This window comes from Corvus brachyrhynchos, unplaced genomic scaffold (assembly GCF_000691975.1).
Source record: "Corvus brachyrhynchos isolate BGI_N302 unplaced genomic scaffold, ASM69197v1 scaffold1, whole genome shotgun sequence".
Classification (NCBI taxonomy): domain Eukaryota; kingdom Metazoa; phylum Chordata; class Aves; order Passeriformes; family Corvidae; genus Corvus; species Corvus brachyrhynchos.
In genome coordinates this window covers 4795592-4806728 of record NW_008237222.1, presented here as the reverse complement: position 1 = coordinate 4806728, position 11137 = coordinate 4795592, and the positions used below count along the sequence as shown (strand labels likewise).

Genomic DNA, 11137 nt, shown 5'->3' with positions numbered 1-11137 from the left:
ATAACCATCCCTGTATGAGTGCTCCAAGGCTGTTGCTGCTACGAAATAAAGCAGAACAGCTAAAAGCACCTTTGGTGACTGTGAGTTCTTGAAAAACTGCAGGTTATTGCAAATTAATACCTGGCTTCTCTCCAAATTCAGGCATGGCTGGCCATCAGCTCACAGTATACAAAAAAAGCTCTTAAACTGACAAGGCAGATTGCTGGAGGAAGGAAGCTGGTGGTCTATCTGCAAAGATGCATCCTGTCTGCCAGCCAAGGGTTTAATTTCTGCATTACTGATTGGCCTGAGGCCCATGTTGTTTTTATACTCAGAGCATATACTGCCTCACACTGAAGAAGTGGCTTTTAGAACTCACTGAAGGAATTAGTAACAAACTACTAGCATGCTGCATCTCCTCCTCAGTTTAGGCAAAACTTTGTAAAGGACAAATCAAAAGTCTTTTCCCAAAGACCCATTCCTAGAATTTACCATTACTCTGCTACAAATTGGGACAGAGCTCTGAGGATATTTGGAGAAGACCTGTGAAAAAAGGACATTATCCATAAAACATATACTTACAGGTAACTAGTTTTTGGAGTTACGGAGCTTAAAGTTAACCAGGTAATATCTTAAACCTGTTATTAGTGCAGAGAACTTCATAGTCACTAACCATTCCATTCTGAACACAGCCTGTGGATAGCTGATACCAAACACATCAACCATCACTTCTACCTCCAATGTGAATATTGCCATGCCAGCTGTATCATAAACCCTGTCCCTCTGATACATGGAGAAGGACCCATGGTGGATACCATTGCAGTAGGAGTGCTGTACCTGGGTTTCCCTGAGCCATGGAGTCATAGATGAGTTTGCAGGTCTTCAGCAAGATGGCAATTTTTTTTTCTGGAGAGTAGGTCTTATGCATGGCCGTGAACTTGTGAAGGATCTTTTCCAGCACAGCAGTTTCAGGCACACTGGTTGTGACGCCCAGGTCAGTGGTAGTTGTGTTTTGTATCACAAGTTGGTTCTCTTTCAGCTGCTGTAAAGATCCATCTTTGTTGTGTATTTCTTTTAAGGAAGAATTAATGGCTTCCTTTAAAGGTTTCAGGACACATTTGTACAGAGCTGTCTCAGCAATCACTTCTGCATAGAGAAGGAAGAACACAAAAGCACATAAAAAATAAGCAATACAGTAGTATAGGTGCAAGTAAAGTCCTAAGGAGGCATGTGGTTGGTTATTCAAGCACTACTACATAGCTGTGAGAAGGGAACAGAAATTACATCCCAGAAAGTAAACATTTAATTACCAACACTATCCAGAAGTCCTAGATGGGCTTGAGATGAACATCAGTGTGTGGTCTCTGTTACTGGAGCTGTAGGAGACCTCCTGCTACCAGCAGTCCCTGCTCTCTTTGCCTGACTCCTGGCTGACCAGCATGGCATTATCAGGCAGGAGGAAAGCCAGCTCTGGGGAGAGAAGAGGAACCTCACCTAACTGTGATTTTTTTCACAGCCCTGCCCTTACAGATGCCCAGATGTGATTAATCTCATGTCCCTTCTGACCTCTCCTTCTGACTTGTTTGAGATATTCACTTTGGGATGAAATTAAATGCATCCTCAAACTACTGCTTTCTTCTCAGTGACTGAAAAGCAGCTGCAGCTACCAGCTCAAAGACAGACACCAATATCTGGTCAGAAGTCTCTTACCCTTACTGCTCAAGGGACTCCAAATTACTGATCCTTTAAGACACCTCTTCCAACACCTGTGGAGGAGGAAGTAGTATGTGTGGGTTGAGCATTTGCTTAGTATTTGTTAGGAGATTAAAGGAAGCATAAGACACTGCAAGGAAGTCTGTTGTCTGACTCCTAGAAACCAGAGGCAGAACTAGAGGGACTGCAAGAGATCGTCTTTTTGCACTAAGGCAAAAAGGTCATTGGCAAAAGAGTTCATCTGCTCAGGCAGTGAGGAATGAACCAGAGGGCAGTAATATTTATGTATGCAAAATGCAACTATTTTAAAGAATCCAGAGGACCAATCAGCCTGAAGCAGAGCAAATTCAAGTGGTAGATCTTCCAGTGGGAATCCCTGTCCTCCACAGAAGACAGTCCTGTCAAGGTTGACTGGGCCACATCATCCTGTTAAGGAACTGTCGGTGAACAGGGTTAGGTACAACTGGGCATGTCTGAGAAGATGGTGGGATACTTGCACACATGCAGCTCTACCAAGAATAATAAGGATACTTCTTTCTTCCTCCTTTCCACTTCCACTAATCAAGATTCAACACAGACTTCTCTGTGCTGCCCCCACACTCCCTACCTCGAAGAAAGAGGTTATTGGGACAAAGACTGATGGTGTTACACAAGGGAAAGTGAAAGTGTGGGTTCCCTCTCCTAGCTATGGCAGAGGCTGGCAGCAGGTCTGTTCTGCTGGGGAGTCTGCAGGATCATGTGAAGCCTTTGCTGGGGGAGAAGGAAATCAACTGAGCCCACTGATACTGACAGTGGACTGCTTTTTACTCCGGCTCACCACTAAGTTGAGTCTCACCTAATACTGGAGTTGCAGTTGCACGAACCTGTGGTTCCCTCCATATTCTGGGTCTTCCAGCTCCCGGCTTGTTTTAAGCCAACTTAGGGATCCATAAATAGCTCTGCATTGGTTCTCAGGTCCTCACGAAACAGTTTTAAGCTTTCAAAGGAGCATGTGTATGCATGCAGGCACGCTTTTCCTGGCTGTACACCTTTAACTACAATAAAAAGTCCTACATCTCTTTTTATGGATGTACATTAAACAGACTAGTCCAATCCTTAGCAAGGAGAGAAAGAGCACATTATTCCCTCACAGAATATGAATGAGAAGCAATGAAACACCTGTAAACAGTTACAAAATTATTTTTACTCCCCAAAGGCAAATTATGTCTGTGGCAAAGAGGTGAACATTTCATTTTGGAGCTGGTGGTAGTCTTGCAACAGCTTACAGTCTTGCAGCTCTTCTGCACCTCTGAGATCTGAGGAGCACAAAGTGGAATCAAGTGATTCCTCCAACCTGCTACTAAAAATCATCATAGTCTTGTCCCTCCCTATGAGACAGTGATTGGCCCCAAAATTGTCTGCCACACACAGGGAGCTCTCCATCCTTGTAGCAGAGCAGTGGATGTGGAAGGCCATGGGAATGCAGCTGTGGAGGGGAAAGTTGGCCTTTTTTGTGTTTCCAGTGAATTCAGCTCTGTGTGTGCATACCTATGTATATACATACACACACACACATATATATACATACATGTATATCTCTCATACACACAAACACACGTCTCTTCTGCTTATACTCTTCCCTTTAAAACATTCATAAAGGGATTTTCCCCCTCATTGGTCTCCAGGTTTTAGAGCTGTTCCTCTAAGTGCTGGGAACCACAGAGAAGATTTCAGTTCATGCCTCTCTGGTTTTAGGAGGTGGTTTATAATTCTTTAAAGCAGAGCCCATGTCTGCATAATTGTGTCTTCCTCCTCACCTTCCCAAACCATGCCCAGGGATGAATAAACCACAGTTACCTACCTAACTGTTCCTCGGTGTAGGAGGCTGGGTCTATCAGAGATTTCAACTCGGTGCTCTGCACTAAGTAACTCTTCAGCTGTGTCATCATCAGCCGGATTTCTTGCAGCATCTCTGTGCTGGAGCTCTGTTTTGCCATCATCTCTAAACTGTACACTTTATAGTCCCGCACCAGGTTGCCAAAATATGAATCCTTGTCCTGTGCCAGCTCCACTATCTTCTTCTGCAACTTCCTGTCACTAGACAAAAAGACTGTGAAGACGTTGGACAGGTTTGCCAAGGACAGCCTGTTTTTGGCCTTGGCCAAGATCACGGAGCGTGTCTTTTTACCAGATGAACTACTCAGCATCTCCAGGTCATCCTCTGTACTGCTGGTGGAGTTGGAGTCCGGCTCAGATGTTGATGCCTGAGCTGCGGTGCTGCCTCCCAGGTCCTCCAGGGACAAGTGTGAACCTTCCAGTTCGGCTGAGCTGACAGATTTCTGGCCATGTCCCGGTTCAGTCTTGGTGTGTGTGCAAGTGGCACCACCTGCCACTGTAGCTGGGCTGCCCTTGCACACAGCGTGCCCTGTGGCCACGGCCGTCTCTCTCACTGTTCTTTGCTTTGGCTGGCAGGAGCTGGGGATCCTTGGTACCTGGGAAACCCTCTTCCTTCTTGGTGGTGGGATAGGAGGTGTCTTTCCTTTCTCAATGGCACTGCTTTTTATCTTAGGCATGTCCTCCTTCTTCTCTGCAGGTTCGGGCATTGTCTCCTGAAATTGTGATACAGCCCTTTTGGGAACCTCCCCAGGCATTTCTACAGCCTTTTTGCACAGCACCATTTTATCTCTGCTCTCTGTACTTGTGTCTTGGTTTTCTTCTGTCCCTTCCCCCTTCAGCGTTTCACAACTTTCAGGGTTACCCACACAGCTCTCCTCCGAGGTCCTCTCACTCAGCCGCCTCCGCGGGGGAGCAGAGGGCTGGGAGCCCTTCTTGGGGCTCACTGCCAAGGGCTCATTGGCCGGGCAGCTCCGCTTCCTTTCTTCTTTATCGTCACCGCCCTCAATTTTCATTTCCTCGATGCTCTTTCCTAGTGGCTTAATAAGTAGCTTGTTTTCTTCACAGGCAGTCATGGGGTCCTGTGGGAGCTTCAGGGAAGATTTCTGAACAAGAGCATGAGGAGGTGGAGGTGGAGGGGGCCGTCGAGGAGACCTCCTATCAGTAAGCATGGTGGGTGGGGGGAGATCAATGCTCCCAGGGTGGCCTTTAGGAGAAGGTACATCTGGAGGACAAGGACTACTGCACTCTTCTATAAAAATAGGATTCACAAACCACAGCCTGTCATTTCCTATTGACAGCTCAATTTCACATGAGCAGTGGTTTGTGCTACTTGCAAAACACTGGGTAGATCTTAAACTGTCTGTCTGGGCAGTGCTGAAGGCAGAGTCTTTTGCAGAGTGGGATAGGTCCTGTCTTCTTCTGCGGTTTAAGTAGGAATCCCAGAAATCTGTCAAAAAAAAAAAAAAAAGAAAAAAAAAGAAAAATGAAAACATTATCTGAGAGAATTTTAGCTGCTAGTGATATGTAGAAAATCTACTTATTGTTAAAAGAAATGGTACACAAATTTCAATGTCAAACTTTCAAACCTCTGCACAAAACAGCGTGAAGAAAGGGTTGTCTGCTTTATGTATGTGAAATTCATCAAGCCAGGGGATGAGCTCAGAAGCTTCACCAGCATTCTTTCCCCTGTCAATTTTAGGACACTTACCTAGTGAAAGTTGATAATGCTGTTCAGCATTTTCAGTAAGAGCAGGAAGGTACAAGTAACAAATACAAATGATTTTGAAAAGGGATCTCTGCTTGTTCAGTGATAACTGCCCTCTACATGCAAATAGCTGTGGATACCTGAGGTGAGGATGTGAAGATTCTAGGCAAGTTGAGTCTCCCTCTTGCTCACAACAGTAAGGTGCAGATCTGAGGCAGACAGCCTGGATCCAACATGCACCAGGAGACAACAGACGAAGATGACTCTACTATGCAGCAAGCTCATATGGCAGTCTGTTTTACACAGAGGTCTGATCCTGCCTTGCAGTATAATCAGTTCAGAAACATAATTTTAAACACTTTCCCCTGATTATTATTACCATTAAAGTCTATAGCTCCGGATGACTGTTACCTATGGCCATGGCCACTCTGCCTTGCACCTTGCCTTGAGACTGTCTGCCTGCAGGTGTCAGAGAGCAAAGATGATAAAAGACTGTACACAGGAAGGATGTATGATGATGGACTAAGGAATAGTTAAGTACTTCAGTGCCATCAACTATGACTGAAAAAGAAAGATGGTGTTACACATGCAGGTAATCATTTCTGTCAGAAATCTCTTATTATAATTTGTCTTTTAGTAACTGTTTTTTTAAAATTACAAAGCACTGGTACATTTTTTTAATAGATTCAGTATCACATCTAACCTTTCTCCCGTCCCCCAAAGGTGAGGTTTCAAACCTGCCTTACAAGTCTGGTTGCTTTCAATCAATATTAAAGCTGCTGACCCAGGATCCACTACTGGAAGCATCAGGAAACAGGATCCAGCAAACCTCATATGTTCTGACCAAGGAAAAGGGTATAAACCTCTGAGGGTATTCATTGGATGAGAACTATATTGATGCCCACAGATTTAGGGATAAGGAGAAGGTGGGAAATCCTGGAAACACAAGGATTCAGACAATTAAATAACTATTTCAGCATGCTTGGTCCTTGAACACAGAGCTGACACTGATGGCAAACTCTTCTATGTGGATTTCAGGGGACACAATGGGGCTGCCACACAATGCCTGTACCCTGCCCTGTGCTTGGTGTCAGTAGTGTCTCACTGCGAAAACATCACATGCTGAGCCCAAGAGAGGATGGATGGGGCTGCACATATGTGGGATGACCCTTGGTGCTGAGCATAGGGTACAGCTCTCAGGTCAAGAGGTGAGCTAAAAGACAGTCTATTCCCATCAGGATAAAATTGCCTGTTTAGCTTCTCACAGCCTAGGCTAGCGTCCATAACAAATTCAGCTTTATAAACATGTCAGCATGTTATCTTAGGCTGACTGACATTAGAACAGCTTTATTCCCTGATTTCTTACTGTAAGAGGGAGGAGAACAAAGAAGCTTAAAATAAAAGTGTTGCCAGGAACACCAGCACTCTTGACAACAGAATTTGGGAGTAGATGCACAGATATAACTGCACATACTAGGACCATGCTGCCAACCCCCTCACATCTGAGATGGCTAGGGTACCATTTTCCTTAAGCTCTCCAGGTCTTCTGGGCATCAGCAAAGGCAGGACAGTGGAAATTTCTGTAAGTCAGAATATAATGCTGTGAAGTCTCATGGGCTGAGGAAATGGTGAGTAAACCAATCTACACAGGCGAAGTTGGTCATTTTTCCCAGTAGTGGTCAGGATAAAGCACTGTGATGAAAATGCAGGGAAGCAACAGATGATGTGGTCCTACCAAGTAACAAGGCTGCTTCAGCAGGCATTTCCCAGTACAGCCACACTGTCTCACACTGCCAAGAAGGCTGTTTGATCATCTCCCATTGCTGTCCTGGATCTTCCCTTATCTTGTACTCTGGGAGGGATAATTAAGCAGTTCTTGGAGTCTTTGGCATGTCTGTGATGGTATGTGCCCTTTGTGCAGTGCAATCATGCTAATTCTCCTGCTAAAATAACTTCTGTACCAGCGAGGTCAGGACTAGAAGGCCTGCAGTACATCCTCTGTGACAACATACAGAACAACCAGATCCTTTGTGGAACAATTCAGCTTGTAGATAGACATCTTACTTCTATCCCCTTGAAACACATATTACTTTGAAATAACTACAAAGCAACATATGAAAATTTCAGACAATGCTATGTTTCCTTTTGAAGTGCCACTTTGGGGAGCACTCATTGTTTGTGTACCCATTTATATCCACAAGATTTTGTTCCAGGAAGCAATAAACAGCATCAGTCAGTAGCTGAGCCTGTTTGACTCTACTAAGACAGCATGGCACTTCAGAAAGCTTTGTTTCCTAGGAAGATGCACACAATAGCAGTTTTTTTCTGTTGTCAGAAACTTGCCTGGTGTGAAATGCACCATGACAAATAAACTTCCAAGCCTCACTACTTTTATGACCACCAGTACAGGAGAGAAGGGAAAAGACTACAATCAATATTGCTTTGGTGCTTGTGCTTTAACTAATCTCTTCTTTCAGAAGTTGTTGGAAACTGTTGCCTGAATCAAGATAGCCTCTGATGGCTCAAATTAGACTGAAGGTTGCAGATTCATGATACACTTCCTACATTTTAATCCAAATTTTTAGACTTGTTATAAAAAATTAAGTTTGCAACTTGTTATCTCAAATTGCAAAGTACCTTTTTATAAGCAATAAGTGCTGACTGGACACCCATATAAAAGGATGCTTTGACAAATCGGAACATACTCAAAATAGAGGATGCTGAAAGTGTTAGAGGCAAATCTGTTGGTCAAATTCAACAAAGCTGCCTGAACTGAAACCAGTGGGGTTTGCCCATGCCTTCTGGGAGGTATGATGCAGAAGATCCAAAAATAGATACCGATGGGCTCAGAGTGCTCTAATAAGTATGTCTAATAAATGAGCTAACTCTTCAATTTTCTCCATTGTTTGGCTTTTTTCAACACCCAAAAGAAAACTGGAAAACCAAGGAGTGTGAAAGCGGCTAACTGAAGTAGCTGTCTCAAGTGGAGAGTGTTAAATGGAAGGAAATAGAAAGGAGACCTCCTTTAGTTAACAGATCTTCTTTTCCTATCTCTGTAACTTTATACATTTCACCTAAAATTTGCTTGTTTGGTGCTGTCACTAAAAATAATGTTCCTTTTTGCATGTGATTAGTGTGAGGTGAGAGAACATGCTGGGACAATACACATTTCTCTACCAACTAGAAGTCCTGCGGGAGAAAGCAGAAATATCAAAATGCAAAAGTATCACACTTTCATCAGCATTGCCCCCACACATCAGAAGGAGAAGCTGCAAAGGTATTTTCCATATAGCTCAGATGCCAGCTACTTCCAACATGTGTAAGTTATCCCGAGGGGCCGTACTGCCCTTTAGCTGGTGAAAGCCACCGCTTACACAGACTGTAGGTACCACACCCTGGACAGAGATCCAGGTGGAGGTTTATGGACAAAGGGGCAAGTGTCCTTTTTCTCAGCAGCTTTCTATGAACATAAAGATCATAAACATCTTCTTCTTGCATTCAGACCTCTTTAGCTATACCAAAGACAATAGTTCATCTGTCTTCCAGTTGCACTATGTTTGTGCAAGGCACCATTGTTCTCACAAGTCCAAGTGAAAATCTGACTGCTTTGAGGGACTTACCTATCCCCAGACTAGAGATAATTTCAAGGTCTTGAAAGCTACTGGCTTCTAATATTGCTTGTGGCAGCCTCAGGGTAAAGGGCAGCAAATCCCTGTAGAAAGAAACAGAATGAAAAAACAGCAAAAGGATAAACCCCACAATTTTTAGGAATTCCAGACTTCACTTGGTTTTAGTGATTGGATTGGCTCAAAATTTCAGCCCTGTTCTGCAAAGTTGTGGCTGGTAAGGAATCATGGACATTGTGCTGGCCTGGGTTGCTCTGATTTCACAAAAGATCACCAGCTTCTGTGGCGATGCTTCATGCCGTAGCACTGACTTAATTCCCCTGTTTTGGTTCTGTCCTCTGAAAACAGCAGGAACGCCTCTCACTTCAGGGGAGGCCACAAGGGTTGAAATATCTTCCCATGAAAAGCGAGGTGCTGCAAATTGTAATTATTTTAATTAGAAAAGCCAATCTTTTTGGTGTGGAAAGGATTTGAAGTCCTTTTTCTTTCTGTTTACCCCTCCCTCACTACTCTGCTTCCTCTTTTAAAAATCTCTGTAAGTGTAAGGCATGGGTACACGGCAAGGCACAGAGGGATTAGGGGAGGAAGACCCCGCCTGGGGAAGGGTAACCCCTGGGTGAAGGGACAGACAGCGAGGAATTGCTGCATGACGCTGAGAAAACACATATATCCCACTCTCAGACTTCTGAGTACTTGGTTTCTGGAAAGATGCTGTATTTCTACCAAAAAAAAGATGGAGTTTCTTAGAGGATGTTAGCTGGGTTTCACTGAAACACACCCTAAGTCTCAAGCAATTTAACAGAGCACTTGGTCTGCCAGTGAACTGTTCAGGTTTGCCTCTTGCCCAGTGACAATTTGCTAAACCTGTTCTTGCCTCAATTCCCATTCTAACAAGGACTAGAAAAGCCAGTCCCTAAAAGACAGCAAGGAATGGTGCAGGATCATTTTACACATAAAAAGTTTTACAAAGTGTTCTACATGGTACAAGGAATTATTATAGAAAAAACTGGCCTTATGAGTGGGAGGTCTCTACTACACAAATGCACACCCCAAAAATGCACACAACTGCAGACCTATCTGTTGACAGATGAATTCAGGGGGCCTATTTCTGACCTTTTTAACAGATACATACCTTACTGATGTATTGTGTTCTCCATGGGTTCCCTGTGCACTGCTGAGCACTCTGTTGTCACACTGACATAAACTGATGTGATCCCTGGCTTATTATTTTTTCATGGTAGATATGAGGTTTAAAAGAGGAAGAGGGTCCATGTACCTTCTGCTTTCTTTGTTATTTTGTATGCATGAATAGTTCCCTTACTTTTCTTTCTTTCTTTTTTTTTTAGGAAAATACATTTTAAGATCAGGAAATATTAGGACATTGCCCTAATAGAAAAAAAACTGGTCTTATTAATGGGGCAGCAGCTTGCAGACCAGCCACCAAGTCACCTGATACCTACAGGTGAGTAATATATCCAGGCCAAAGTTTTTTTTGAGAAGAGCCTGTCAGCCCTGAAAAGCTGTTTCCAGCTATTCATAGGCAACTTACTACACCCCTGAGAACAGGCCTCTACATTCACCATCACAGAGAGCTCCTATGAGCTGCCAACAAACGGTGGGTCAGTGCCTTTTTACTACCTGCTTCTCTCAGAAAATTATTCCCTTTTTATCTTGACAGTAGCCTGGAAAATCACATGAACCATCTGAATGTGTATTTGACACTCAGAAATAACATCTATAACAGGAGCAAATAGAAGAATTTTTCTTTCTTTCTTTCTGAGACTCTTTCTCAAGCCATGATCTTTTTTACAGGAAAGCAGAAGTGAGCATATTTTCTCTGTCACCAGCCATTTGACTAGAAATGCCCAGTTGTATTTTGCATTTGGGCTGTTCTTTGCTTTGGTGAGAAAGAAGTCTTTATATGGGTCCAGGGCTTAATTTATGTCCATTCTATAGGGTTGTCATGGGTTAGCAAGCATAGTCCCGGAAGTGATGTTCTTGCACAGGGGTGCTTACAGCTTCCTCTGGGACTTGGCAGAACCTATCAGCTGGCCTGTTTGAATATGGACAATTCTTTAAGCCACTTAAAGTTGTGACCACCTCTGTGATCCACACTTAAGAATAGAAAACCCTGAGGTAGAGGCTTGGTCTCGTTTCCGGTGCTGGGACAGGTGGCTGTGGGCCCCATGCGGGGGCCAGCAGGCCCAGCCCAGGCCCTGCTCGGGCCAGGCCAGGCCAG

General features: G+C 43.9%; 1 protein-coding gene across 2 annotated transcripts in view; it reads right to left on the bottom strand.

The window, feature by feature from the left end:
- RIN3 (Ras and Rab interactor 3) overlaps positions 1 to 11137 on the bottom strand; it is a 70332-nt gene that overhangs the window by 16765 nt on the left and 42430 nt on the right. For both annotated transcript variants that reach the window (XM_017729021.1, XM_017729022.1), the window contains exons 5-7: positions 8893 to 8984; positions 3533 to 5014; positions 817 to 1125 (exon numbers count right to left, since the gene is read on the bottom strand). In XM_017729021.1, coding sequence (XP_017584510.1) covers positions 817 to 1125; positions 3533 to 5014; positions 8893 to 8984 — 1883 coding nt within the window. The remainder of the gene's footprint in view (positions 1 to 816; positions 1126 to 3532; positions 5015 to 8892; positions 8985 to 11137) is intronic.